Source organism: Saitoella complicata (genome assembly GCF_001661265.1).
Source record: "Saitoella complicata NRRL Y-17804 unplaced genomic scaffold SAICOscaffold_26, whole genome shotgun sequence".
In the NCBI taxonomy this organism is placed as follows: domain Eukaryota; kingdom Fungi; phylum Ascomycota; class Saitoellomycetes; order Saitoellales; family Saitoellaceae; genus Saitoella; species Saitoella complicata.
The window spans coordinates 1-26,257 of record NW_017567017.1 but is presented as its reverse complement, the minus strand read 5'-3'; the positions used below and the strand labels follow the sequence as shown (position 1 = coordinate 26,257).

Below are 26,257 nucleotides of genomic sequence, written 5' to 3'. Positions count from 1 at the left end.
GTTCATCTACGCACAGCTCTCTGCGCAGCATGACAGCGGCTTGCATCAGTGGACGACGACGACGCGGACAACACTTCGCGTACACCAACAACCCCAAACCCAAGATGTCTCCATCAACCCCCTACGCCGAATCCTCAACCGCCTTCCCCATCTTCGCACTCGCCTGGTCATCCAACACCACCCTCCTCCTCGCCGGAGGCGGCGGCGCGAGTCGGAGTGGTGTCGCGAATAGGCTCGATATCCGGGAGTTGAAACCCCTAACAAAAGAGGGAGAGGGAAAGGGGGCAGAAGGGGAGGTGAGGTTGGAGAGTGTGGGGGAGTATGTGTTGAGTCGGGAGGAGGATGCGCCGATGTGTTTGGATGTGAACGACGAGGTAGGTTCTTCATTGTCGACGCCAACATGCGCTCTTTTTGGTACTGATAATGGGGGTATGTAGGGTGTTATTGCTACGGGGATTAACGCGAAAAATGGACCAAATGAGCATTTGAGACTGTTTAAGCTAAAGGCGAACACGATTGAGGAAGACGGACGGAAACAGCTCTTCAAGGCGCCCGAGAATGGGGACGGTGACGACTACCAACGCGTGGCGGTGTACAACGCTTCCGGGTCACTCCTTGCATCAGCGAGTACAGACGGTTCACTCGCGGTGGTCAACATTCCCGATCGGAGCGTCGCTTGGACGAGTGGAGAACCTGGACAGGAGATCTACGATGCGGCATTCTCGTGGCCAGAAGCCAACGAAAAGGAATCCCACACAGCTGCTGCAGAGTTATTCGCGTACGTCACTCCATCGACGCTCTACCTCCACAACGCCCCAGACGGGAAACTCATCCGTACCATATCTCCCTCCTCATCCTCCAAACCCGCACAATTCCGGTGTGTCCGGTTTCTCCCCCGCCGACGACTTCTCTCCGGCGGCAAAGTCGCGATGACGGGCGCGGTTATGGTAGCAGCACTCAACTCGAAACCGAGTGGGAGCGCATGGATCGTCCGATACACCCCCGGCGGGGCGGGTGTCGAGCGAACCCAGAAGCTACGTAGTTCGGTGACGTGTATGGATGTTGCCTCAACGGGTACAATCGCAGTCGCTTGTGCGAATTTGTCGATTCATGTGCTGAGTCCTACGTTGGTGCCGTTGAGGAGGGTGCAGCAGGCGCATTCGTTTCCGGCGACGTGTTTGAGGTGGAGGCCGGAGGGGGGGTTGGTTGCAAGTGGCAGTGTTGATGCGAGGGTTAGGGTTTGGGAGGTGGAGGGGGGGAGGTCGAGTGCGATGACGGTTTTAGTGGCGGTGTTGGTGTTGGTGGTGCTGGTGCTGGTGGTGGTGGTGGTGGGGATGTGGTGGTTCTTGGTGAAGACCGAGCCAGTTGCGCCTGCTGCGGCATCTCGAAGTCTGTTGTTGGCACTTGCGGCGACCTCGGCTGGAGTTGTGATCGCTTATGTGCTCCTCGCGTCCAAGAAGAGCACTGATGTGAAAGGGCGGGTCAAGGCATAGCGTAGCTTCACCAATACGATCCTCAGTAACTCAATGTGTAGGACTCGTGCGCAAACGTTATGGCAACCCCCGAGCGAGGTATAGCTGTCGCATGCGCGGGCGGGCGGGGTGTGCGGGTTCCTGCGTGCCTCCGATATGGTGACGTTATGCCCTCCAAGGACACAACCACCACCACCATGTCAAACAAACCACCGACGAATTTGATCCAGGACTGGTCATCCAAGCTCATCGGCAAAAAGATCACTGACTCCGTCCGTCCCTCCCTCTTCGCTCATCACCTGCGTGTGCTAATCCGTCGTCGTGTGAGTAGGGCTTTCCCAAAGGTGATTTACCACAGAAGAGCAGAGTTGTGGAGCCCGGATCGTTCCTCACGAGAGACTTCCACGAGGATAGGTAGGTGTCTTGACCGTATATCACTTTAGGGGTGTATTGATCGCGGTATGTACAGGTTGAATGTGCATGTTGATGGGAGTGGGAAGGTTACGCACTTGACGCAGGGTTGAATACGGAGGGTTATCTTGGAATGAATGAAGTTATGAATGCACCCTGTTTGTTATCTACCCTGTCATCCTTCTTTCTCACGTGAGGCCAGGCACGACAGGCACCCTGCATACGCGCTCTCTCCAAAATTTTGGGTGACGTCCAGCAATCCTCCGTCATTTTACTCGCGCTTCTCCATCGATCCGTCTCAGATTCAGTCACAAACATCTTTTCTCATATTACTTCCGTCTGTGCAACTTTGAGCTACGATGTCCGCTCTCCCTGCTCAAGCTCCCCCGAATATCCCTCAGGAAACATATACCGAGATCACGTCCCTCCTCAGCCGCGCACGGGATGCGTTGACTGAGCTCTCACTCCCCGAATCCCTCCAGCTCGCGACACAAGCCTGTCAACTCCTTCCCAATGCCTGTATATGGACGGCGCCACTCGACTTCCTGGGTGAAGTAATGGTCGAAAACGGCGATCTGGATAGCGCGAGACGAGTTTTCGGGGAGAGCGTCAAGCGGAATGGAGAGGGCTGGGAGAAATATTTATGGCTGGGACAGTTGAGTGAGGAGGGTGGCAGGGAGGCTTTAGGGTGGTTCGAGCGCGGTGCTGCGGCGTTGACTTCACAACTCCAATCCCTCGATGCGCAATCCGAGGGTGCGAAGGAGAAAGAGGACGAGTTGAGAGCGAAGTTGGCGAGTGCGTGGTGTGGGTGCGCAGAGTTGTATATGACTGATCTGTGTATGGAACCCGAGGCGGAGGAGCGGTGTGAAGCATACACCGCACGCGCACTCGAAGCACAACCAGGAAACTCGGAGGCCCTACAAACGTTGGCGAGTATGCGGTTGAGTCAACAACGTGAGGAGGACGCGCGGGCGGCGTTGAGGGAGAGTGTGGCGGGGTGGTTGCCTGAGGCCTCGATCGAGGGTACAGGAGTTGTGCGGGCACCTGGGGCGGACTTGAGAGAACCCCCGGCGTATCCTGCACGAATCTCGTTGGTAAGGTTGTTGATGGAGTCAAACCTCCTCGCACTCTCACTCGCAGTCCTCGAATCCCTCCAGAAAGAAGACGACCAGATCGTTGATTTGTGGTACCTCTACGGCTGGTGTTACTTTCTCCAAGGCCAGCGTGCCGCAGAAATTGGTGATGAGGAGAAGAAGAGGGAGAGTTGGGAGGATGCGAGGGAGTGTTTGGAGGTTTGTGGGAAGATGTATAAGCAACTTGAGTGGGATGATGCGGGGATTCTGGAGCATGTTGGGGAGTTGGTTGGGGTTATTAATGGGGAGGTGCCGGCTGTGGGGAAGGAGGAGGAGGAGGGATGGGATGAGGAGGAGGAGGAGGAGTGGGAGAGTGAGGATGAGCAGATGGAGGGGTAAATCTGAAGAGGTTAGGGAGGGGGATAGATCTAGGAAAGACCTCGGAGTGGAAACGAAAAGGAATTTCCTGAGTTATATGACGCAAATTTTGTCCTCTCTCTCAAGATAAAAGCCCTGAATCTGAACCTCGAGCTTCGGGCCTCTCGCGGCCCATTGAAATGACCGAACGCAGAACAGCCTCGTACAAACCTGTGAATACTTCTGAAGTTGTTTGATAATTGTAAATGCAGTATTCACAAACCTCTCCCCCTCATAAGCGACCTCACGTGACATGACCACCGAGACACCGAAATGTTGGAAGATCTCCAAGCGACCCCGACTCAGAGAACAATCGCAATTAGGGAACATGTCCACAAAACCCAACCCAAACCGGGCCCTAACCCACTCCCAATCCCTCCTCTTCCGCGAAACCCTCCAACACTACGAACACAAACGCTACCGCCAAGCTCTAAAATGTATCGACACAATCCTCCGACGTTCTCCAAACCACGGCGAAACCCTCGCCATGAAGGGCCTGTGTCTCAACGCCCTCGACCCGGTGAATCGGAAAGAGGAGGCGTATGAGTTGGTGAGGAAGGGTGTGAGGTGTGATTTGACGAGTCATGTTGTTTGGCATGTGTTTGGGCTGTTGTGGAGGAGTGACAAAAACTACGAGGAGGCGAGTAAGTGTTATACACAGGCGCTCAGGTTCGATCCGGATAATCATCAGATTCTGCGGGATCAGGCGTTGTTGTTGAGTCAGCTGCGAAAATGGAACGAGGTCATCCCGATTCGGACAAAGATCTTGGAACAGAACTTGGGGTTGAAGAGTTCGTGGTTGGCGTTGGCTGTGGCGACGTATATGAAGGGAGACTACAATGCTACACTCAAGACACTCGATTCGTTTCTTACGTCTATTAAGGAGGAGCCTGAGGCGGGTGATTACGAGCATTCCGAACTCCTCCTTTTCCGTGCGCGGGTTTGTGCTCAGTCCGGGGATGTCGAAGGTGCGCTGGAGTGGCTGGGGCAGAAGGAAGCGGAGGGGAGGATTGTTGATTATTTGAGTGCGACGGAGTTGCGGGCGGAATGGCTCGAATCCCTCGGCGGTAATGAGGAAGCCGCGGCGATTTACACCTCCCTCGTCGATCGGAATCCGGATCACAAGTCTTACAACACGTCTCTCACACGCACGCTTGGTATGGACGACTCCGACACTGCCGCTCTCCTTCGCCATTACGATGCTTTGAGTACGAAATACCCCCGCGCAGACCTTCCCCGACGACGACCCCTCGAGTTCCTGAGCGCGGATCATGTGGAGTGGAGGGCGAGGTTGGAGGCGTACACCAAGAGGATGTTGGAGAAGGGTGTTCCGTCCGCTTTTGCGCAACTCAAGCCGCTCTGTTCCGATCCCGCTAAACGCAAAATCGTTGGAGAGATGCTCGAGGCCTTTTTGGAGAAGGAGGGGGAGGAAGAGGTGCCGACGACGGTGTTGTGGACGATGTATGTCCTTGCGCAGTTTTGGGATTATTGTGGACAACATAAGAAAGCGCTCGGGGTATTGGAGAAGGCGATTGAGCATACGCCTACCCTCCCCGAACTGTATCTCATGAAAGCAAAGGTCCTCAAGCATCTGGGTGCGCCCTATGCCGCGTCCGAAGCCTCCGAGGCGGCTCGTGCCCTCGACTTGCAGGATCGCTTCGTCAACGTCAAGAGCGTACGATACTTACTCAGAGCTGGAAGATGGGACGAAGCCCTCAACACCGTATCCCTCTTCACCAAAAACGACGTCCCAGGCGGTCCCATCGGCGACCTCCACGACATGCAAGCACTCTGGTACCTCGCCCACGACGCCCGCTCAAACATCTCGCACGCGCGCTACGGCGTCGGTATGAAACGGTGGCGACAAGTGGAGGGGGTATTGGGGGTTTGGGCCGACGACGAGTTTGATTTCCATGGGTATTGTGCGCGGAAGGGGACTGTGTGGGATTATGTCGGGTTGTTGGGGTGGGAGGATGGGATGAGGGGGAGTACGGGGGTTTATGGGGAGGCTTGTAGGGGGTTGGTTGAGGTTGCGTGTTTGTTGAGTGAGAGGCCGGAGGGGAGGGTTGGGTTGTCTAAGGAGGTGTTGATGGATTGGGAGGGGATGGGGGAGGCGGAACGGGGGAAGGCGGTGAAGAAGGCGAAGAAGAGGGTGCTTGAGCGGGTGAAGAAAGCGGAGAAGGCGGCTGTTGTGTTGAGTGAGAAAGATGGGGAGAAGAAGGAAGAAGCTAAGGTCGTTGATGACGAGGGTGAGAAGAAGAAGGTTGATGATGATCCCCGTGGTGATAAGTTGATGTTGAGTGAGACGCCGTTGGAGGATGTGGAGAAGTACCTTAAGGGGTTGGAGATTTACTGTCCGCGGGATGTAAGGACGTGGGTTGCGGTGTTTGAGTGGTGTTCGAGACAGCAGGTTTGGGTACGTGCGGTGGAGGCACTCAGAAAGGCTGTTGAAATTGACCAGCACAACGAACGTGTCCAGGAGTGTTTGGTTAAGTGGCGGCATGCGGACGTTGCGGAAACTGATCCCGCACTCGAAACCATTCTACCCGATTCCACCGACCTCGCGTCGTTCATCGAGTCTTCTTTCCCCGGTACTTCAGCGGGGTTGTTGGCCGCCGCCCAGTCATACCACCTCATCTCCTCCACCGACAAAGCATTTGAAACCCTACTCAAGATCGTTGAGGTCGACGGGGTGAAGGCTGGTGATCTTGTTAAGGGATATGAGTTGGTGAGGACTTGGGGTGGGGATGTGGAGGGGTATGTAAGGAAGGCGGAGGAGAGGGGGTGGGATATGGTTGAGGCCTGGAAGAAGACAGAGAACGGTGTTGACGCTTAAGCTTAGGGGATGGAAGGGGAGAGGGTAAAAAACGATTTCGGGTTGTGGTATATAGATTGAAGAGGTAATCATGCGTTCCGCGGCTCAACCTTCCCATGATTCCCCGCACATGTCGACAGGTGACGAGTCAACCACGTCCACCCTCCGTCTACAAATCCCATCCTCTCCCATCCATCCATTCTTCCATCTTTTCCATACAACGCCAGGGATCAATGAGCTTAACACACACACACCAATTCGGCCCCGATCGCGACGCTGATCCATCCCCCCAACCTTCCGACCGCACATCCACTCGCCCCACCTCCATCGACACCGGCACCCCGCCCATCAACCCCCGCCGCTTCCACAAACGCACACCAACCGGCCTCAGCAAACGCCGCCCCTCCATCTCCGCCGCCGAAGACGCCGCCCTCGAATCCATCGACAACCTCTGGAAGTCGCTATCATTGACGCCATATTGGTCCACGAGTCCCGAATTTCAAAAGGATTTTATCAGGCATGTCGAGACGTCTCTCGCTCATTCCGCGCTTCTCGGGGTAAGGGGGGTGGATATCTGGACAGCTTATTTCGCGACGAGTTTGGCATTGCGGGATCGTTTGATCCTTCATTGGAATATGACGCAGCAGGCGCATACGAGGGTTGATCGGAAGAGGGTTTATTATCTCTCTTTGGAGTTTTTGTTGGGGAGGACACTCTCGTCTACACTCACCAACCTCCACCTCCAACCACTCCTCGCCAAAGCACTCGCGGATTTGGGGTTGGATCTTGCGCAGCTCGGGGATGCGGAGCCTGATGCAGCTCTTGGGAATGGCGGGCTGGGACGGTTAGCGGCGTGTTTCCTCGATTCACTCGCGACGCTGAATTATCCGGCCTGGGGGTACGGCGTCCGTTACGACTACGGAATCTTTCGGCAGGAAATTGGGGGGGAGGGGGAACAAGTCGAGGTTGCGGAGGGTTGGCTGAGTAGTGGATACCCGTGGGAAGTCCGTCGCGAGGATGTCCGCGTCCTCGTCCGCTTCGGCGGCTGGGTCGAAGATGTCGGGGCTGAGGAGCGGGAGAGGGAGGAGATGTCGAAGGAAGCGAGGAGGTGGGTTGGTGGGGAGGAGGTTTGGGCTGTTGCGTATGATGTGCCTATTCCGGGGTATGTTCCCACTGAGGGGAACCACCCGAATCACACGACGAATAACCTGAGGTTATGGTCAGCCAAACCCGCGATCGAATTCGACTTCCAACGCTTCAACCGCGGCGAATACGAAGAATCCGTCCGCGACGCACAACGCGCCGGTACCATCTCCGCAGTCCTCTACCCAAACGACAACGTCTACGTCGGAAAAGAGCTTCGGCTCAAACAACAATACTTTTGGATTCGTGCGTCGCTTTACGACATCCTCCGCCGGTTCAGGAAGACGGAGAGAGGGTGGGGAGAGTTACCAAGGCAGGTTGCGATTCAGTTGAATGATACGCATCCGACACTGGCTGTACCGGAGTTGTTGAGGGTACTTGTGGATGAGGAGGGGATGGCGTATGAGGAGGCGTGGCCGCTTGTTGTGGGGGTGTTTGCGCATACGAATCATACTGTATTACCTGAAGCACTTGAGAGGTGGGAAGTCGGGATGATTCAGCGATTGCTGCCGAGGCATATGGAGCTGATTTATCTCATTAATTGGCACTTTCTCTCGGATGTGTCGAAGAAGTTCCCGGATGACCGCGAGTTGCTGGGGAGAGTGAGCATCATCGAGGAAGGCCACGTCAAAATGGTGAGGATGGCGCATTTGGCGGTGGTGGGGAGTCATAAGGTCAATGGGGTTGCGGAGTTGCATAGTGATTTGATCACGAAGACCATCTTTAAGGATTTCGTGAGAGTCTTTGGGAGGGATAGGTTTTTGAATGTGACGAATGGGATTACGCCGAGGCGGTGGTTGTATCAGGCGAACCCTGGCCTCACCGCGCTCATTCAGTCGAAGATTGGGACAAAGTTTTTGACGGACCTCACTGCGCTTCATGAACTTGGGCAGTACGCTACAGATAAGGAGTTTGGGAAGAGGTGGAGGGAGGTGAAGTATCGGAATAAACAGCGTCTCGCCGCCCATGTCCTGGAAGTCTCAGGTATCGCGCTCAATTGTGATGCGTTGTGGGATGTTCAGGTAAAGCGTATACATGAATACAAACGCCAGACACTGAATATCTATGGTGTCGTATCTCGGTGGTTGAGGTTACGCGCCATGTCCCCCGCCGAGAAGAGGAATGTCGTACCACGCGTCTGCATTTTTGGTGGAAAGGCTGCGCCGGGGTATAGGATGGCGAAACTGATTATTAAGTTTATTAATGCTGTTGCGAGGGTCGTTAATGCTGATCCGGAGGTGGAGGGGTTATTGCAAGTCGTCTTCGTGCCGGATTATAACGTCAGTAAAGCAGAGCTGATCATCCCCGCCAACGACATCTCCGAACACATCTCCACAGCCGGCACCGAAGCCTCCGGAACCTCGAATATGAAGTTCGTCCTCAACGGTGGACTCATCATCGGGACGGTCGATGGCGCGAATGTCGAGATTGTTAGGGAGATTGGGGAAGAAAACATCTTTTTGTTTGGGAATTTGGCGGAGGATGTGGAGGATCTGAGGTTTGCGCATCGGTATGGGAAGGTGAGGATGGATCCGGGGTTGGAGGTCGTTGTGAGGGAGATTGAGAAGGGGACTTTTGGGGATGGGAGGGAGTTTGGGGAGTTGGTGGAGGCGGTTAGGGGGGATCGGGATCATTATTTGATCAGTGATGATTTTGGGGCTTGTTCGTCCCTACCCTGCCTGCATCTTGCGATGATGGCTAATGATGTGATGACTAGATTTGCATGCCCAGGATTTGGTGGATGAGGCTTATCGCGACCAAGCTGGATGGACGCAGAAGTGTATCACCGCAGTCTCGAAGATGGGATTTTTCTCCAGGTATGTTAGCATGGACACGCAGGTTGTAACGCACCGGCTAACCAGTCACACAGTGATCGTTCGATACGCGAGTATGCGGAGAAGATTTGGGAGGTGGAGCCGGTTGATGTGAATGATGGGGTGGACGACGACTGAGAGTACCAGGTAGAGACGGAACGTGCGAAATGTTCCTTGTTTGAGAGCCAGAGAAGAAGAGAGTGAGAAGATGAAGTGGGAGAGGAGAATTCCAGAGGTTATATCACTTATACCGTCTATTCCGAGTTTGCTATAGCTTCAATGTTGATTTCTGTTTTGTTCACCGACACCGTTGCGAGCGCAGTACAGATATTTTGTCTGCGTTCCAATTGAAGTCAAAGCTTCTGAATTGTCCTCTAAAAAGATGAATGTTCGCACAGAAATACCTTCCATTGATCCTCTTTATCATCACGCGAAGTCATCGGACGGCTATCGATCCGCGGCGGCCCCGCACTTTCACGTACCGAGCGCCCTGCAAGACCCTACCAAGTGAGCAGACCTAGAAATCCTCCCAGGCAAGCAATCGTACGAAGACAACCATGACAACACCTCTCATCGAGACTCCCCTCCTCACCCTCGCCCCATCCACCATCAACCCCGCAATCCTCCACCTAACCCTCCACTCACCCCCCGTCAACTCCCTCACCGCTCCCCTCTGGCGCGCCATCCTGGATGCCCTCACGCTCGCCGAATCAACCTCCTCCGCACACGCCCTCATCATCTCCTCCGCCCTCACCAAACCCGTCTTTTCGGCCGGAAATGATTTGCGGGAGTTGTATGCGCCCATGACGACAGAAGCGAGGTATACCGAGTACTGGGTCCTGCAGAATGAGTGTTTGGCTAGGTTGTATGGGACGAGGTTGTTTGTCGTTGCGGCGGTTGGGGGAGCGTGTCCGGCGGGTGGGTGCGCGATTGCGATGTGTGCGGATAGGAGGATTGCGACGAGGGATTTGTCGATTGGGCTTAATGAGGCTATGCTCGGGATTGCGGTGCCGGGGTTTTGGCATAAGCTGATGGAGACGCTCGTGGGGAGGAGGACTGCTGAACGCGTCTGTACGATGGGAACGTTCATGAATGGGGACGAAGCACTCGCCTCGGGACTTGTCGACGAACTCGTCGCATCACGTCCGCTTCTCCTCACCCGTGCGGAGGAATTGTGCACCGCAGCCGTCGCCGTTCCCGCGACAGGCCGTGCAGGGACGAAGCAGAGTTTTAGGGGGGGGGTTGCGTGTGAGTGGGGGAGGAGGGAGAGGATTTTGGCTGAGGCGAAGGGGAATTGGAGGGAGCTTGAGAAAGGGGAGTTGCAGGGGGCGTTAGGGGGGGTTATGAAGAAACTTGGGTTGATTGGGAAGAAGAGTAAGATTTGATTGGACGGGATGAGGCAAGTGTACGATATCGTTGATGTTGGCGGAGTGTATAAAGGTGGGAGAATAAGTGAGTGGGCTTGGAGATAGTTTTTCTTGTGTAGATGTGGATATCAATGATACTGTTTGTTACATTGCTTCATCTGCGAGTGCTTCATGGCTGTGGGAAAAGTCCGTCTCGGACCCATAAACATTCCTCCCCGAGACTCGTGTCAGTGACGAACGATATACCCTTTGGAAGCTACTGCGAACGATATTGTATTAGTGTTTTCTTTCTTCGAATATCTCATGGGGTGTTGGTGTCTACGTTACACGTACGTCTCCTGCAGCCCCACATCATCGACGACCCCCAATTAATCCCTTCACAACACTTCCTCACTTCACCGGTAATCCAACTACGCGACAATACCGTACAGTATGATCTCCCCAGACCGCGACACCTCCACGAACAAAGACGACTCCATGGACCTCGACCTCGACATCGAACACGATGACGCTCATGTTCATGCTCATACCGTCGGGCACATGAGTCCCTCCTCACCGCCTTCATCTGAGAGCGATATTGATTTAGGTGCGGATGAGCAGGAGCATGGCGAGCGGGAGGCGCAGTTCGATTTTGGGGATCTGGATGTGGGTCAGGGTGTTGGGAGCGAGGAGAGTGTTGGCTTGAGGGAAAGTGCAAGTATCGTTTCAAACTTTGGTTCGGGTGAGGTATGTCATAACCATCCCAACCCTTTACATCTTACCAGTGTATGCTAACCGCGAGAGGGTCTGGACAGGCTAAGCTAACCCCGACCCGGCACAGTACGAAGAGTGGACAAAGTTACGGACAAGGACAGCAGGGACAGGGACAGAAACAAGGACAAGGGGATAGGAAGAGGATGGAGGCTGAGATGGATAACCTGCTTGATAAGGGCTGGAGGTGGGGTTTGGGTGAAGGAATTAGGGCGGATGAGGTTGAGGGGTGGTAGGAAGTGTGCGGTGAGCGGAGGAGGCACGGGTGATTGTTGCGTGAGGAGGAGGAAGGAGAGTGTATGAGTAACTCGGCATTCTTATACCCAAGGTTCGAATTGAGATTCATCCATTGCATACGCATACACCGGTGCACAGCCAGAGTCGGCACCCAACACGGGCAATGTCGAAGAGTACGAAAGCCCCGGCTATGCTTACTCCTTCTCGCTGTTCGTTTTCTAATAAAATCATACATACCGGTACCTTTGATCAACCTTATCTGGAAAATCGAGGCGGGAGATCGACGGCATCTCGGCACAACACTCCTCCGAATGCCGAGCTTGGCTGCACGCTTACATAACCTCCAAAACCTCCCCACAAAAGTCCTCGAGAGAAATAAAACGGCACGGACCTCCCCCTTGATCCTCGATCCATCATTAAAATGTCCAAGTACAACAAGCTCAACGAAAAGAAGGTCGTTATCATTGGCGGTTCCTCCGGTATCGGCTTCTGCGTCGCCGAGGCCTGTCTCGAATTCGGTGCCTCCGTCGTGATCGCTTCCTCCTCTCAACCCCGTATCGACTCTGCTCTCGAGCGTCTTTCCTCCCCCAAAGCTACCGGATACGCAATCAACCTCAAATCCGCCACTACCGAGCAAGAACTCGAGTCCCTCTTCGAGAAGACCGGTAAGATCGACCATTTGGTCTGGACGGCGGGTGATGCCCTCCCCAATATGTCCCTCGATGGGTTCGCGAAGGATTCGCTCGCGCCTGCATTTGATATCAGGTTCACGGCGTTCGTGTTGGCTGTGAAGGTTTTGACTGGGAAAAAGTTGATCAGCGAGGGTGGATCAATCACTTTCTCCTCCGGTCTCGCGGGCGCGAAGCCACAGCCGGGATGGTTCCTCACCTCCGCACTCTGTGGCGCGAATTTCTCACTTGCGTCGGGACTTGCCGTCGAGTTGTCTCCTCTCCGTGTACGTGTTAACTGCGTTTCTCCCGGTGCGGTGTTGACCGAGCTCTGGGATGGACTTCCGAAGGAGGCGAGGGATGGGTTGGTTGCTGGGGTTGGGCAGGCGGCGTTGACGGGGAGCGTGGGGATGCCGGAGGATGTTGCGCAGGCGTATTTGTATGCGATGAGGGATGGGAACTTGACGGGGCAGGTTATTGAGACGGATGGTGGTATTAGATTGAGGTAAAGGCGTGATTGGGGGCGTGTACGATAGTATTGGAGAATCTTATTCGTCTTTGCCATTCACGAACAAAGTACAGAGTGCCTCTCACGGGATAGAGAACACAACGCTACACTGGGAGCTTCACTCACATTAGAGGTTTTGTGAATGTCCCAAACGATCTGCTACTGTGGCCTCGGTTGAATACATTTGGCTGTCATTGTCCAAGGCGTACCGGTATATGCGTGGGAAATTATGAGCGGCCGGGTTCTGCCACACGAAGCAACCAGAAAGTTGCGGTTTCTCTCACAGAGTGGAGACGTATGCTCAACCCTAACAGATAGGTCCTGGCAAGCATAGCAACCGTCAATAAACCCACACAAATGCCTTTGCCGGAAAGGGCTTAGTGTCATACACCACCCGTAACGTAGACAAAGACTTCTTCGGACCTCGATACCCCTGAGCCCAACACCCAGCCATGACACGAATACAGTTGTTATCCGACCTACACCTTGATCTACATACAAGCTATGAATGCGAAATCCCAGTCACTGCCCCTACACTGCTGATATGCGGGGATATCGGTCGGGCAAATGATTCCCGTTACACGGTCTTTTTGTCGTCTCTAGCAGAGAGAAGAGCAACAGGGGAGGGCTGGGAGAGGATTCTCGTGGTTCTAGGGAACCACGAACCCCTCGCATCGAGCTGGGACCAGGCGAGAGCCGTGATCGAAGCCGTCGCGGCCGAAAGTGCGAAGAACGGAGGAAGTGCCGTGGAGATCATGTGGCGGCGTCGAGTCGACATCGACGAACGAACGACTGTGTTAGGGTGTACCCTATTCTCCAACATTCCACCCGATAAGCGCCAGATCGTCGAGGACCGCATGCCAGAATTCGGACTTGTCGAGGGGTGGACGGTGGATAAGCATAACGCTGAGCACGAGGAGGAAGTACGGTGGTTCCGGCGAGAGATTGAAAAGTGCAGGAATGAGGGAAGAAAGTTAATTGTCGCTACGCATCATGCGCCGCTGGTGGAAGGGACGAGCCCGGAGAGATATGAGGCTAGTCCGCATGTGAGCGGGTTTGCCACGGATGTCTTGTGCTGCAGTGACGACAGCGATAGTCATGGCTATCAAGCAGAGAGTCTTGGCTGGGAAGGTGTTGATGTCTGGGCATTTGGGCATACGCACAAGAATGTGGACATGATAGTCGGTGGCATCAGGGTTGTGAGTAATCAACGGGGAGGGAGGCACCCATCAGAGCCCGAGGGCACTTGGGATCCGGGATATGTTGTCCAGGTTTGAAAGAAGGAATATAGGGGAGGCTTAACAGATGTCGGCCTTGAGTGATGAAGGTCATGAATTGAAGAGAGACCGTGGCATGTGGACGAAGAAGGACAGAAAGAGGCGAAGCCTTTGAGGATCCAGGCTGAGCAAAGTGGTCGGGAACAGAGAAGGCGGAGAAATATGGAGGTGACAAGTTGAGAGTTCCATGGAAATGAACTTTGCAAGTGCAGGCCTCGTTCGCGAGCCTCAATTGGCAACCGATCATGAAGGGCCCGGGTTTCGAATTCAGCTGTTCGGCAATGTGCGAAGGGACGCACGGCTTAAGGTATAGAATGAAAAGAACTTCATAGCTTTATAAATCCTGAATACGTGACACAATACATGTCTGAAGAGGCACGTGCACCTACACCGGGAACACCAGGACAGTTGGCCACAGGGCGTGCCGCAGCAGCAGAGACGACAGAGTCTGGTGGGACCATGCAGTCGGGGCGGAGGGTCCCCGTTGGGGTTCAGGCACAGCCTCAGGCTCAGGGAATTGTTCAGCAGGGATATCCTCAGCAGCCTCAGCAGGCTCAGCAACAACAGTGTTGTTTATCCTCCACCACCCCAAGGACAGGGGCAGTGGGAGGATGTTGTCGAGGTTTTGTGCATGTAGGAGGAGTAGTGTGTGGTAGAGTCGGATGACTGGTAATAGAAGAAGGGTTTTCGAGGGAAGAGAGAAATTTCACGGTTCGCCCGTCTCGGGTCTCATGGTCTTTCCAATGTTCGCAATCCCTGGCAGATACATGTACATACGTCCCGGCGTCATGATCACCGCACGTACGTCCAGCCACTCCGACGAGCGCAAGTCCAACAAAGAACCAACCAATTGACCGCGAATCAAGCCCCAATGACTTCGAATACCGTACGTATAATTTCGGTCCGGATCAATCCTCTGGCATCGAATACTCACCGCATTCCAGGAATCAGCATTCCGCTCCGGCCTCTCCTCCTTAGGTTGGGACCGACAATCGGATCAATTACCTCCGCCGACGACTGCGTCGACGAATGAGGGATGGGGAAGTAGATTACGAGGGATGGTACCACATGGAGCGAGGGATTACCTGCCGATTGGGGCAGAAGAGGAGGATCAGGGTTGGTTTGGGATTAGGTTGAGTCGGTGGGATAGGTGAGTTTGCGCAATCTGACATGCTGAGCAGGGATGGGGTTTACGAGGCTCTGCTCGGGAGCGTGTTTTTGAGGATTGAGGCTAATCGTGTGGCATAGGTTGCTGATCTTTGGAGCGTGTATCCTTGGTGCAGCGGTATGTTTCTTGGTCGCGTTCTTGATGATGCCCGTGTTGGTCCTAAAGCCGAGAAAGTACGTCTTTCCAACCCTTTCCCATCGCATTGACTGCTGCGTACTGGCATACGTCACGTTACGGAGCTGGCCGGTGGGAACGATCCCATAGAGCAGTAATGGCTGACATGTTCCTACACAGATTCGTCATGCTCTGGACCGTCGGCTCCCTCCTCTTCCTCTCCTCCTTCGCAGCTCTCCAAGGTCCGATCTCATATTTCAAACACCTCTTTTCCGGCTCCCGAATTCCATTCACGGCGACGTACTTCACGAGTATGGTTCTCACCATCTACTTTGCCCTGGGATTGCAGAGTACGATATTGACGGTCGTGAGTGCGGCGGTGCAGGTGGTGTGTTTGGTGGTGTATTTGGTTAGTTACTTTCCGTTTGGAGCGGGTGCTATTCGGTGGGGTGGGAGTATTGTTGCGAGGAGGGTTGGGATTGACTTTTGAGGAGTGAAGCTTGGCTGAGGTCATGAATAAGGGAAGGCGGAGGGAGGATGGATACCAAAGATATCTTATGAGATGGAAATGTCAACGAGGGTGAGCATTTAGCCCGGATCAGGTGTGGCGGCGAGATGAAGGGATCTCATGAGAATGACAAATCACGGCCCACTCATGCCCGGTATGGCCATTAAAGCAGGCGATTGAGAACGTATCTCGGCGGAAATCAAGATGTCAGTTAATTGGCGATAACAGGCCAGGACGATGCATGAATTGCTATCCTATCGCCGTTCAATGCAAGATCGGATGTAATATCGGAACACCGTTCCGCGGCCGATGGACTCTCGCAATCGACGGCCAGATACATCTTTACGTCTAAGTATTCCGTTTCTGCCATTCCTATCTAGCATTCATCCTGTAACAATTACCCGTTGATTCCAAAGGGATTTCCGATCACCTCCGTTCTCCGGTAATTAGGGATCCGCAGTTTGTGCCCTGAATAGACGCCGCGAAAAAGTTTGGCTCTAAGGTGTACGAAAACGCAAGTAACCCTGAACGTGACCACCACCCCCAAATCACCCCTCATATCAAGGTATCGATTCGATCGACCTTTCCAGTTCTCTTCGAGTTCGGTTCGTCTACCTCTTTCCTAACCCCTCGTCGGTACCGTTCGTCTCGAGCTTCGTCTGTTTGTTTCTTGTCGATCCGGGACCGGCGAACTTTCTCTACTTCTTTCCTCCAGCGCACAGCTTTTTTCTTACACAACCCGCAGATTTACCTACACGTTACGGCGATTTTCTCGAATCAGTTTTAGACCAGAACGTACCGTATCGTTTTTCGACTTTACCCATCACATTACCCTCACAAGATCCTTTCAGCTTTCGTCGTTGTTCGTTGAAAGATCATGAACTCAGAAACGACTGCCCAAGACTCTACTGCCGCTGCCCCGGCCGTTGAGGTCCCTATTATCCAGACTGCGTCTTCGACCGCTTCTGTCGAGTCTTCTACCGTCGCTGCTTCTACTGAGTCTTCTGACGACGCTGCTACCGTCAACACCGAGAATGTCGAGGCCGACGCTGCTGCTGAGAAGGAGGAGAAGCCTTTCGTTCCTGCTCCGGCACCAAAGGTCAACATCTGGAAAGTGAGAGCGGAGGAGCTGGCTAAGCGTGCACCGGCGCCTGCTCTTACCGTCGAGGAACCCGTTGAGGAGAAGGTCGAGAAGAAGGAGGAGAAGAAGGACAATGAAAAGAAGGAGAAGAGAGGGAAGAAGGGTAGCAAGTCCAAGAAGGATGATGGTATGGCGCAATTACTCGGTCAATCGGGGCTCAATGCTAATTTTTCGCCTCTAGCCAAGTCTGAAAAGAAGGATGACAAGAAAGACGAAAAGAAGGAGGAGAAGACCGAAACCGCTGCTCCTGCGGAACCTAAGCCCAAGAAGTCCCCTCTAGTCGTCTACGACGAATCTTTGCCAGCCCCTACATCTGTCCCCGGAGCCGCCCTCGCCGCTGCTGCCGATCTCGCATTCGACGACCAGTCTTCCTTCCCCACCATCGACATCGCCAAATCCGCCGACCAAAAAGCGCCAAAGAAGACGAAGAAGCCCACCGCCAAGGCGGACAAGAAGGAGAAGTGGGTCAGTCTTACGCCTACGATCGTGCATGCTACTCCATTGCCGGGTAAGGGACAGAGGATGCGGGAAGGAGCTCAGGGACAACAGCAACAGAGGGGTCAGAGGAGGCAAGGACAGAACAGGGAGGGCGGTGAACAGCAGCAGGGAAAGAGAGTTCAGGGACAGAGGCGGGGAAGCCAGAGTGCTAAGAAGCCCCAGGCTCAGCAGGCTCAGGACAAGTCCGCTGAGACTGCCGCCGTCGAGAAGAAGGAGGAGGCTTCTGATGCGGCTGCTGCTCCGGCTGAGAACAAGAAGGAGGAGGAGGTCGTCGCGAATGGTGTGAACGCACAACAGCAGCAACCCGCTCAGCAGCAGCAGCAACAGCAGCGTGGTCCCCGCCCGCCGAGGCAGTTCAACAACAACAACCGTGTCAGCGGTGGACCTATGTACACCGGTGCACCCCAACATCAGCATCACGGCCAGAGACGTGGTGGAAGGATGGGTGGACAGTACAGGGGTGGATGGGATATGCAGGCGCAGATGCAGCAGATGCAGCAGTGGGATATGAGGCCGTACATCCTCGGACAAATGTGAGTTAAATATTCCGTCTGTTGGATGCACAATGGCTAACGATTGTCTGTAGTGACTACTACTTCTCCCTCGACAACCTCTGCAAGGACCTCTTCCTCCGAAGACATATGGACGGCGAGGGTTGGGTCGCTGTTGCCTTCTTGGCTAACTTTAACCGCGTGAAGCAGTTGACGCTCGATGAGAAGGTTGTCCGGGAGGCGTGTAGGGGAAGTCAGATTGTTGAGGTTAGTCAGGATGGTGAGAAGGCTAGGAAGAGGGAGGGGTGGGAGATGTGGGTTGTGCCTGAGGCGGAAAGGTTGGTTTTCGAGAGGCCTGCGCCTGTTGCTGCGGGTGCGGCTGCGGGTGCTGAGGAGAAGAAGGTCGAGGAGGAGGATGTTAAGGTGAACGGTGTACATGAGGAGGAGAAGACGGAGGTTGTTGCTGAGGTTCAGGCTTGATTTGTTGCCTGCATCTGAAGGGTAATTGTTGGTGGTTTGGGAGGCGTGAAGAGCGCAATTGCATGATTACTGGTTTTGTTCCGTTTTGCATCGATCGACATACAAATGGTTTGCTTTCTTGTTTCATTGTTTTACTTCTTGCACAAAGGGTCTTTTTTAACGATGGGAGTCATGATTATGATCATGATCACATCACACAACGCACAGCGAAGTCGAGTTTACTATCGAGCTCGTCGCACATCAAAAGTTTTTATTTATCTTTTCTTTTATTGCAATTCACGAGTCCTTTTTACCCGCACGGCCGTGAGCTTCACTCGATCGATGCGCTGTCAGCTTTGTACCCCTGAAACCGCTCACTGCGAAATTTAACCTCCTTATAAAGTCCGCCGCCTCGAGCCAATTGCACATTCCTGCCCAACCTCCATACCCATACTACAAGACAATAATGGCTGCTCCCGCTGAGAACTACAAGGTCGCCGACATTGGCCTCGCTGCCTTCGGTCGCAAGGAGCTCGACATTGCCGAGCAGGAGATGCCCGGTCTCATGGCTCTCCGTGAGCAGTACGGTGCTTCCAAGCCCTTGTCTGGTGCCCGTATCGCCGGATGTCTCCACATGACCATCCAGACCGGTGTCCTCATCGAGACCCTCACCGCCCTCGGTGCCGAGGTTACCTGGTCTTCCTGCAACATCTTCTCCACCCAGGACCACGCCGCTGCTGCTATCGCCGCTGCCGGTATCCCCGTCTTTGCCTGGAAGGGTGAGACTGAGGAGGAGTACATCTGGTGTATCGAGCAGCAGCTCAAGTCCTTCAAGGATGGTCAGTCCTTGAACATGATCCTCGACGACGGAGGTGACCTCACTGCCCTCGTTCACGAGAAGTACCCCGAGATGCTCAACGACTGCCGTGGTATCTCTGAGGAGACTACCACCGGTGTCCACCACCTTTACAAGATGATGAAGGAGGGTCACCTCCGTGTTCCTGCCATCAACGTCAACGACTCCGTTACCAAGTCCAAGTTCGACAACTTGTACGGATGCCGTGAGTCCCTCATCGATGGTATTAAGCGTGCTACCGATGTCATGATCGCCGGTAAGGTCGCCGTTGTCGCTGGCTACGGTGATGTCGGTAAGGGATGTTCCGCCGCTCTCCGCGGTATGGGCGCCCGCGTCCTCGTCACCGAGGTCGACCCCATCAACGCCCTCCAAGCCGCCTGTGAGGGTTTCGAAGTCACCTCCATGGAGGAAGCCTGCTCCCTCGGAAACATTTTCGTCACTACCACTGGATGCCGTGACATCATTACCGGCGAGCACTTTGCCAACATGAAGGATGACGCAATCGTCTGTAACATCGGACACTTTGACATCGAGATTGATGTTGCGTGGTTGAAGGCTAACGCTTCATCTGTTTCCAACATTAAGCCCCAGGTCGACCGTTACCTCATGCCCTCCGGCCGCCACATCATCCTCCTTGCCGAGGGTCGTTTGGTCAACCTCGGCTGTGCCACTGGCCACCCCTCCTTCGTCATGTCCATGTCCTTCACCAACCAGGTCTTGGCGCAGATCGAGTTGTGGATGAACCCGGGCAAGTACGAGATCGGTGTTTTCATGCTCCCGAAGAACTTGGATGAGGAGGTCGCCAGACTTCATCTGAAGAAGTTGGGGGTTAAGCTTTCGAAGCTTTCGGATGTTCAGAGTAAGTACTTGGGGATCCCTGCTGAGGGTCCTTTCAAGTCTGACCACTACCGTTACTAAACGGTCTCCGCCTCTCTTTGTGTGAGATGAGGTGATTGGTCGGGTTTGTGTTTGTGTTTTGATTTGATTTTTGTCCTGGGTTGGGTGTTTGTTCAACACATACGGTTTTTCTCTCATCGGCGTTTTCCATTCGGGTTTACCTCTCAACAGGCACCGGAGTCTTTTGTTTCTAAGATTTAAAATTGGGGCGAGGAACGTTTGCTCTCTTCTCGCTCTCTTGGTATAGAGAAGAGCGGTTTAGGAATTGAAATATAGCTTGTTACGAGCAGTTGACGATTCTTTTTGTATCACTTCACCCCCTCGTTCCTGTATAACTGCATCCATCGGTGGCCATGGTCTTCCTCGACATTATTCATTGCGCTGCGTGCCATCACCCTTCAACTCCCTTACCGGTAAACTACGGCAGCATCATACTCGAATCAGATTTGCCTTCGTGGCACTCGTATAGGTCCATAGCATTGTCTGGAGGGTCATCGAGTCGAGTTTGGGAAGTGTCGATGTTTTCGTATGAGAGCTCGCCATGCGGAGTGGTGTGATTAAGCGAGAGTTCGGGTTGAGTGGAGTTCTGGTGTGATCGACAAGCGTATATGACCGGAAGATGGGCATGCTTAATGTTAATGTTAGATCTTGGAGACAGCATGATTATATGCATCGATATCCTTGGCCTTTCGTTCGACACATATGAACATGATTTGCCGCTGGAGGTTGTACACACGCCCGAGGGTGCTTCACATCATAAAAAAGTCCAACTCACAAACCCAATTCGAACCATTCACGCGCTGTAACTTCATGAAATTACTCCCCAGCGCATACCGTCGAGTTTCAGATTTTGGGACGCACGCACGCACCCACCCGAGCTCGAGCCCCCACGCCCACCGGACTACCGGACTTTTCTGCCAACCGCACGCGCAGGAAACCCGTGCGCATACACGAGGGACGTAGGCGATGAGCAGGTGGGTAGCCACCGTGCAATTGAGGACGTCGATAACAAACGAGGGAATACGCAGTGGTTTTGGAGGGTAGATTGCATGATTGTGGTTCGTGGGGGGGGAGGATGAGGTGTGCGGTGCGTATGTTCTGGATACGATTGTGATTGGGGGAGGCGGGTTACGAAGGGACGTTGTATCGATAGATCGGCGAGGGGGCCCTACGTAGGGACTGCGTTGTGGTGGTAGTGGGGTCGCAATGGAAGATTATCCGGGAGAGCCTAGGGGTGCGACCAGATGGATACAGTCCACATCGTAGCTGAGCTTCTGCTGTCATGAGGCGGAACAACTCCTCAGCTCAACGCCTCCATCAGTAGAACAGACAGTCGTGCCGTCACATACAGGCTACATACGACCCATCATTAAATGCCCATTGCGGAGGACGTTCATCGTCGTCTCAACCCGGCTGTTCGCCAGCGCGCGTACCCGTGTCTCGTGCAGGCAGCCGCAAATTAAACCGACGACGTGCCCATACCGCAACCAGATCACCCTCCCTCCTCACTCGCAGCTGGAGGTCGATCTGGTCAGTCACCGTCCACTCCTCTTGCGTTTGTTACCGTCTGCTATCCTCGCCACCGCTCATTGGTCGACGCGCACTAGCCTCGGTTCAAGCACTCACCCCGGCAGTTCCTGCGAGACGCACGACACAAGTACGGTTGCTATTGGGTTGACACTTGCCAGGCAAAGAGACGAATTTGAGTTAGAGTCCGCAGTGTGCGATTAGCCAGCTGCTGCATCCGAGTCGATCCACAGGGGGGATCAGTAGTTAGCCGAGGATTCTGCAGGGTTTCGGTGATCGACGACAATTGAAGAAACGCAGGTTGTTGCAGGAGCAGTTGCGATAGCGATTGCAACAGCGATTACCACGGATTGTTATAAGAGATCGGCTTTCGTTGACAGTGACGTCTGTGTTGGCGTACCACACAGTTCTGCAAGATGATCATGAGCTTGGTCTTTTGGCCGTGGACGTGGTGGAGGACGCGTAACGGGCATACCCGTTCCCTCAAGGAGGATTCACTCAAGTACCGTTGCTTCCTTCCTCCTTCTTTCGCGGATCAGTTTATGCTAACCTCACAACAGTCGTTCCTTCTACCGATTCGCACTTTACGTCACGCATCACCCTACACTCACGATCATGTTATCGGTGTTTACGCTACTCCTACTTTCATATCCGACATTACAAAGCTTCTTTTTGAGACCACACGAACAATTCAAAATCTGGAATTCTTCGCCGCTGGATACACTCCCCCCCGCGACGGACCCGGGAACCTTCGAAGTCGTCCTGCGACAAATGTGGATCCAAGGTCGCTTCATGGGTGTCCTCGACCGAGAAGTCCTCGACAAAGCGTTGAAGATCGAGGAAGCGATGATGGAGACCATGGTGAGGAAGGCGGGGGAGAGGGGGGTGGAGGATTTGTGCGAGACGTGTTTTGCGAGCGAGTATGGGACTTGTTTCATGCATTCCCCGTTTTTGTATTGGGAGGGTGGTGAGCAATTTCGTGCTGATCCGGATTATATGGCGACGATTCGGGAAGGTACGCATCGTGTTAGTCCGTGGGGTGTGACACTGCGTTGGGGCACGGTGTTTGCGGGCAAATATTACGACCCGGATCATCAACTCATCGCAGCGGACGCGGCCGTCGTTGGGTATTTTTTTAAAAGGGAGGCTGTGTGTGGAGAGATTTGGTATGATTCGGTCAAGGAGATGAGGGAGAGGGGGGATGCGGGGGGTGATCCCTGGGATTTGCATTATCCGCGTACGCCGGAGAGTGCGCTCAAACCCATGTTGTTGGAGTATCGCCTCACCCCACTCACCACAGTTAATGTTGCCGTGTTGTCAGCGGCGTATGCGGTTACGTTTGGGTATATGGTCACGAGTCTTCGTCGGCTACGGGCTGTGCAGAGTCGGGTTGGGTTGGCGGTGAGTGCGGTTGTGCAGGTTGTTAGTTCGTTGTTGGCGGCGAGTACGTTGTTGAGTTTGTTTGGGAAGGAGTTGGAGTTGTTGCCGCGTGAGGTGTATCCATTCGTCGTTATCGTTATTGGTGTGGAGAATATGTTTCGGTTGACGAATGCGGTTATTCGGACGCCGAGTTCGTTGCCGGCGAGTCGGAGGGTCGCGACGGCAATGGGGAATGTCGGAGCGAGTTCGTTGATGGCGGTCAGTGCCGATTTGGCGATTTTGGTGTTGTTGGCGATGGCGAGCGTCACGGCCGTCAGGGAGTTTTGCATGTATGCTGCTGTTGCGATCGTTGTGGATTTTATTTTGCACATGACGTATTTCGTGGCGATTTTGAGTGTGGATATTCGGAGGTTGGAGATGAAGGATTATGAGATTACGCAAGAGGGGGATCAGAGGGTGAGATTGCCTATTGATAGGCGTGGGAGCATGGATGGGGAACTGAGTATGCGGGGAAGGCTTTGGGCGGGTGTGGTGTGGGTGTTTAGGGTGTTCGGAAAGGGATTGGCTGGGAGTATCATTCTCCTGTCCTTCGTCGTCGCCTTGAATCTCCATTACAACATGGCACCCGTACAAGGGTTCTTGGATTACTTCACGCCCAAGTTCTGGAGAATATGGTGGAGGCGGCCCGCGGTACCTCTCAGTCCGCAAGAACAAGCCAACCTGGACGCGGCGCCGGCGAATCAGATCAGATCTTTCGCGCAATGGATCTCGATGCAGATGATGCCCACCGTCAGTGAGCTCTTGACGCAAATCGCGCCGAATATAAAGAATTTCTTGGTGGAGGTGCATTATCCAACCTATTTCGTCGTGGACAAGGATCGAAAGATCGATACGACTCCGCTTTCGAATTTGGATTCTGCGGCGGTTTATCTGTGGGCTTGTGTACGGAATCATTTTCGGAGTTTTATGACGGTGAGCATGATTTTGGGGGGTGGAATTATTATTGTTTTGAGGTGCGTTGCGCCGGGGGCGTTTGAGGATGTGCAGTATGAGTTGGATGTTGAGTTGGATGAAGGGCAGGGTAAGAAGAGAGAGACTTTGGAGGTTGCGAATATGGATGCGGCGGCGCATAAGTTGGATGTTGTCATGCTTCAGGCTTCGACGAATGGGCAACACCTCGTTAGTGTTGGCCTTGATCGGAGGATCTTGTTGTGGGATTTGTGGGGCAAGACGAGTAAGAGCTTACCCATGCCGAAAGGGTTGGTGCAGAGCGTCTGGCCGCTGCGAAGCGTGAGCGTCGATGACGAGGGAAGGAGCGTGGTTGCTGTCGCGAAGGGGTGCATTCTATGGTGGAATGTTCTGAACAACACGTTGCCTTTGGTGTTGCCGACTGAGAAAGGCGTGCCGATGACTTCGTTCTTCGTTCGGGCAGCGAAAGCGGCTGCAGGTGGCAACGTTGGAGAAAGCACGTTTGCGAGCGTTTATCAACCGGGGACGGTGGTGGAGTATACGTCGGCTGGAGGTATCGTGAGACATCCGCTCGGGTCCGCTGCTGAGGATAAAAGTGCAGTGACTTGCACGTACAGCAGGAAGCCGGCCCTCAAGGTCTTTACTTCGTTGAACGATGATACCGTGGAAGCGGTCAAGAGGACGGACGGTGGATGGACACTTACACATAAGATTCCGGCTCAGGCGGAGCATGGAGGTGCGCCTACGATCACGAAGTTGATCCCGGTGGATGCGATGGACTTGGTCATCGTTGGCAGATCTGCCGCGGTGGACATCTACTCGACCGCGTCTGGTGACCTGCTGCATACGATCGAAACAGGCGAAGTGAAGGATCTTCGTGCGACTACTGCACCGGCAACGACCTGTAGCTGTGGCTTCAAGGCCATGCCAACGTTGACGATTGCATACACGGAAGTTCAGACTGGCGCGTTCGTGATGAGGACCTTGCGGTGCAAGGATGGACCCATTTGTCTGCGTCCGCATCATGATCCTGAGGCGAACTGTCTGGCATTGTATAGTGCCGAGGAGAGCTCGCATAAGATGAAAGATCCGGGACAGTGGCAACTCCTCGATGGGAATTTCGTCATCGGATTGAAGTCGGTGCGTGTGCAGCCTGTGGAGACGGCCGGGGTTTCTGGTGCACTGAGAAGGCGGGGCCAAAAGTCCTCCCCTTCGAAGAAGATGATTGAGGAAGAAAAGTGGGAAGCATGGGCCATGATGGCCAACGGAGACGTCATCGTGACTGCGATCTCTCATTACGGTGACGACGGTGAAGCATTATTGTTTAATCATTTGGGACCGGTCTGCAAGATCGGACGGCGTTCTTTGGTTGTTGGGTTTGGGAGTTGCATCAAGCTTATCACATTTGGAAGAAATAATGGGATTACTGGGACGGTGGATCACGAGACACACGAGGAGGAGTTTGCAGATGGGTTGGAGTTTGCGAGGAGGCGGCAGCAGACCAGGAGGGGGTATCGCGCGCTGCCTTTGGTGTGAATTGAAGTGATTTGTACGAGTATGTGAGGCAGATATAAGTTAGGTTCTACAAGAGTATATCATAATATGTATTTCTATCCATCATGATTGGCTCTCAAACTCCCTAATGGCCAGTACGTCAAGTTGTTCGGGCAAGAGCTGCTCCAATGTATCTTCATTCTGGGGCGGGGCGATGTCCATTGTCGACTTCGTCGAAGGAACTGAGAAAAACGTCAAAGGGATACCTGACCAACTTATCAAGTCAGATGACAAAACGGTTAGGGTTAGGGTTAGGGTTAGTCCCGGTGTCTATGAGTACCTCATCAACGGTAAACAGGCTGAGCGCACTGATAGCTAAATTCAGATGTTGACACTTTGCCTAGTCACAATCGGTACACCTCCTCAAAATATCACACTTATCATCGACACCGGTTCGTCCGATCTCTGGGTCAACACCAACGCGAGCTGTTCAGCCTTCGACGACAGCGCCGATGCTGCTCTCTGCAATCAACTCGGTGTTTACGATCCGACGAACTCGTCCACCTTTGTGAATTACACCGCTACGGATGAGTCGTTCATCCTCAATGTTACGTATTTGACTGGTTACGTTCTCGGGAGTCAAGGAAGCGAGACGGTTGGCTTGGGATCACCGGAGGTGCGAATCAGTAATATGACGTTTGGGCTTGCGGAAGAAAGTCCGGTTGGGGTTGGGATTATGGGTATCGGGTTCGAACTCAATGAAGCCGAGGAGATCATGTTTCCGACGATCGTTGACCAGCTAT

The 26,257-nt window shown here is 53.8% G+C and overlaps 14 protein-coding genes across 14 annotated transcripts; all 14 read left to right on the top strand.

Moving 5' to 3' along the window:
• Window positions 1-74: 74 nt before the first annotated feature.
• SAICODRAFT_21594 (uncharacterized protein) lies at window positions 75-1,869 on the top strand. Its single transcript, XM_019166440.1, has 2 exons — window positions 75-374; window positions 438-1,869. The coding sequence occupies exons 1-2, from the start codon at window positions 105-107 to the stop codon at window positions 1,491-1,493; spliced, it is 1,326 nt and encodes a 441-aa protein (XP_019021460.1). The 5' UTR covers window positions 75-104; the 3' UTR covers window positions 1,494-1,869.
• SAICODRAFT_9900 (uncharacterized protein) lies at window positions 1,670-1,996 on the top strand (the record flags this gene model as incomplete). Its single annotated transcript, XM_019172174.1, has 3 exons — window positions 1,670-1,744; window positions 1,804-1,886; window positions 1,942-1,996. The coding sequence occupies 3 exons, from the start codon at window positions 1,670-1,672 to the stop codon at window positions 1,994-1,996; spliced, it is 213 nt and encodes a 70-aa protein (XP_019021459.1).
• A 186-nt stretch (window positions 1,997-2,182) lies between these two features.
• Window positions 2,183-3,367, top strand: SAICODRAFT_31899 (uncharacterized protein). Its single transcript, XM_019168046.1, has one exon. It carries the CDS (start codon window positions 2,243-2,245, stop codon window positions 3,353-3,355), a length of 1,113 nt encoding a protein of 370 aa, XP_019021458.1. The 5' UTR covers window positions 2,183-2,242; the 3' UTR covers window positions 3,356-3,367.
• A 309-nt stretch (window positions 3,368-3,676) lies between these two features.
• SAICODRAFT_31898 (N-terminal acetyltransferase A, auxiliary subunit) lies at window positions 3,677-6,294 on the top strand. Its single transcript, XM_019168045.1, has one exon. It carries the CDS (start codon window positions 3,702-3,704, stop codon window positions 6,207-6,209), a length of 2,508 nt encoding a protein of 835 aa, XP_019021457.1. The 5' UTR covers window positions 3,677-3,701; the 3' UTR covers window positions 6,210-6,294.
• On the top strand, window positions 6,091-9,416 carry SAICODRAFT_171798 (phosphorylase-domain-containing protein). The gene is made up of 2 exons (XM_019165764.1): window positions 6,091-9,148; window positions 9,202-9,416. The coding sequence occupies exon 1, from the start codon at window positions 6,305-6,307 to the stop codon at window positions 9,074-9,076; it is 2,772 nt and encodes a 923-aa protein (XP_019021456.1). The 5' UTR covers window positions 6,091-6,304; the 3' UTR covers window positions 9,077-9,148; window positions 9,202-9,416.
• A 286-nt stretch (window positions 9,417-9,702) lies between these two features.
• Window positions 9,703-10,530, top strand: SAICODRAFT_9896 (ClpP/crotonase; the record flags this gene model as incomplete). The annotated part of the gene is made up of 1 exon (XM_019172172.1): window positions 9,703-10,530. The coding sequence occupies one exon, from the start codon at window positions 9,703-9,705 to the stop codon at window positions 10,528-10,530; it is 828 nt and encodes a 275-aa protein (XP_019021455.1).
• Window positions 10,531-10,855: 325 nt separating this feature from the next.
• Window positions 10,856-11,642, top strand: SAICODRAFT_31897 (uncharacterized protein). Its single transcript, XM_019168044.1, has 2 exons — window positions 10,856-11,238; window positions 11,307-11,642. The coding sequence occupies exons 1-2, from the start codon at window positions 10,945-10,947 to the stop codon at window positions 11,496-11,498; spliced, it is 486 nt and encodes a 161-aa protein (XP_019021454.1). The 5' UTR covers window positions 10,856-10,944; the 3' UTR covers window positions 11,499-11,642.
• A 278-nt stretch (window positions 11,643-11,920) lies between these two features.
• On the top strand, window positions 11,921-12,676 carry SAICODRAFT_27561 (NAD(P)-binding protein; the record flags this gene model as incomplete). Its single annotated transcript, XM_019167041.1, has 1 exon — window positions 11,921-12,676. One exon carries the CDS (start codon window positions 11,921-11,923, stop codon window positions 12,674-12,676), a length of 756 nt encoding a protein of 251 aa, XP_019021453.1.
• Window positions 12,677-13,115: 439 nt separating this feature from the next.
• On the top strand, window positions 13,116-14,216 carry SAICODRAFT_31896 (uncharacterized protein). The gene has a single exon (XM_019168043.1). It carries the CDS (start codon window positions 13,128-13,130, stop codon window positions 13,950-13,952), a length of 825 nt encoding a protein of 274 aa, XP_019021452.1. The 5' UTR covers window positions 13,116-13,127; the 3' UTR covers window positions 13,953-14,216.
• Window positions 14,217-14,787: 571 nt separating this feature from the next.
• On the top strand, window positions 14,788-15,826 carry SAICODRAFT_84950 (SFT2-domain-containing protein). Its single transcript, XM_019171387.1, has 4 exons — window positions 14,788-14,838; window positions 14,897-15,102; window positions 15,201-15,293; window positions 15,415-15,826. The coding sequence occupies exons 1-4, from the start codon at window positions 14,824-14,826 to the stop codon at window positions 15,722-15,724; spliced, it is 624 nt and encodes a 207-aa protein (XP_019021451.1). The 5' UTR covers window positions 14,788-14,823; the 3' UTR covers window positions 15,725-15,826.
• A 793-nt stretch (window positions 15,827-16,619) lies between these two features.
• Window positions 16,620-18,352, top strand: SAICODRAFT_9894 (uncharacterized protein; the record flags this gene model as incomplete). Its single annotated transcript, XM_019172171.1, has 3 exons — window positions 16,620-17,010; window positions 17,065-17,914; window positions 17,968-18,352. 3 exons carry the CDS (start codon window positions 16,620-16,622, stop codon window positions 18,350-18,352), a joined length of 1,626 nt encoding a protein of 541 aa, XP_019021450.1.
• Window positions 18,353-18,797: 445 nt separating this feature from the next.
• SAICODRAFT_61678 (YER043Cp-like protein) lies at window positions 18,798-20,105 on the top strand (the record flags this gene model as incomplete). The annotated part of the gene is made up of 1 exon (XM_019169857.1): window positions 18,798-20,105. The coding sequence occupies one exon, from the start codon at window positions 18,798-18,800 to the stop codon at window positions 20,103-20,105; it is 1,308 nt and encodes a 435-aa protein (XP_019021449.1).
• Window positions 20,106-21,552: 1,447 nt separating this feature from the next.
• On the top strand, window positions 21,553-25,496 carry SAICODRAFT_73387 (uncharacterized protein; the record flags this gene model as incomplete). The annotated part of the gene is made up of 2 exons (XM_019170852.1): window positions 21,553-22,113; window positions 22,172-25,496. Exons 1-2 carry the CDS (start codon window positions 22,028-22,030, stop codon window positions 25,494-25,496), a joined length of 3,411 nt encoding a protein of 1,136 aa, XP_019021448.1. The 5' UTR covers window positions 21,553-22,027.
• Window positions 25,497-25,668: 172 nt separating this feature from the next.
• On the top strand, window positions 25,669-26,244 carry SAICODRAFT_9891 (acid protease; the record flags this gene model as incomplete). Its single annotated transcript, XM_019172170.1, has 2 exons — window positions 25,669-25,804; window positions 25,859-26,244. Coding segments are annotated over 2 exons (522 nt in total), but the record flags the coding sequence as incomplete, so codon positions are not given.
• Window positions 26,245-26,257: the final 13 nt, after the last annotated feature.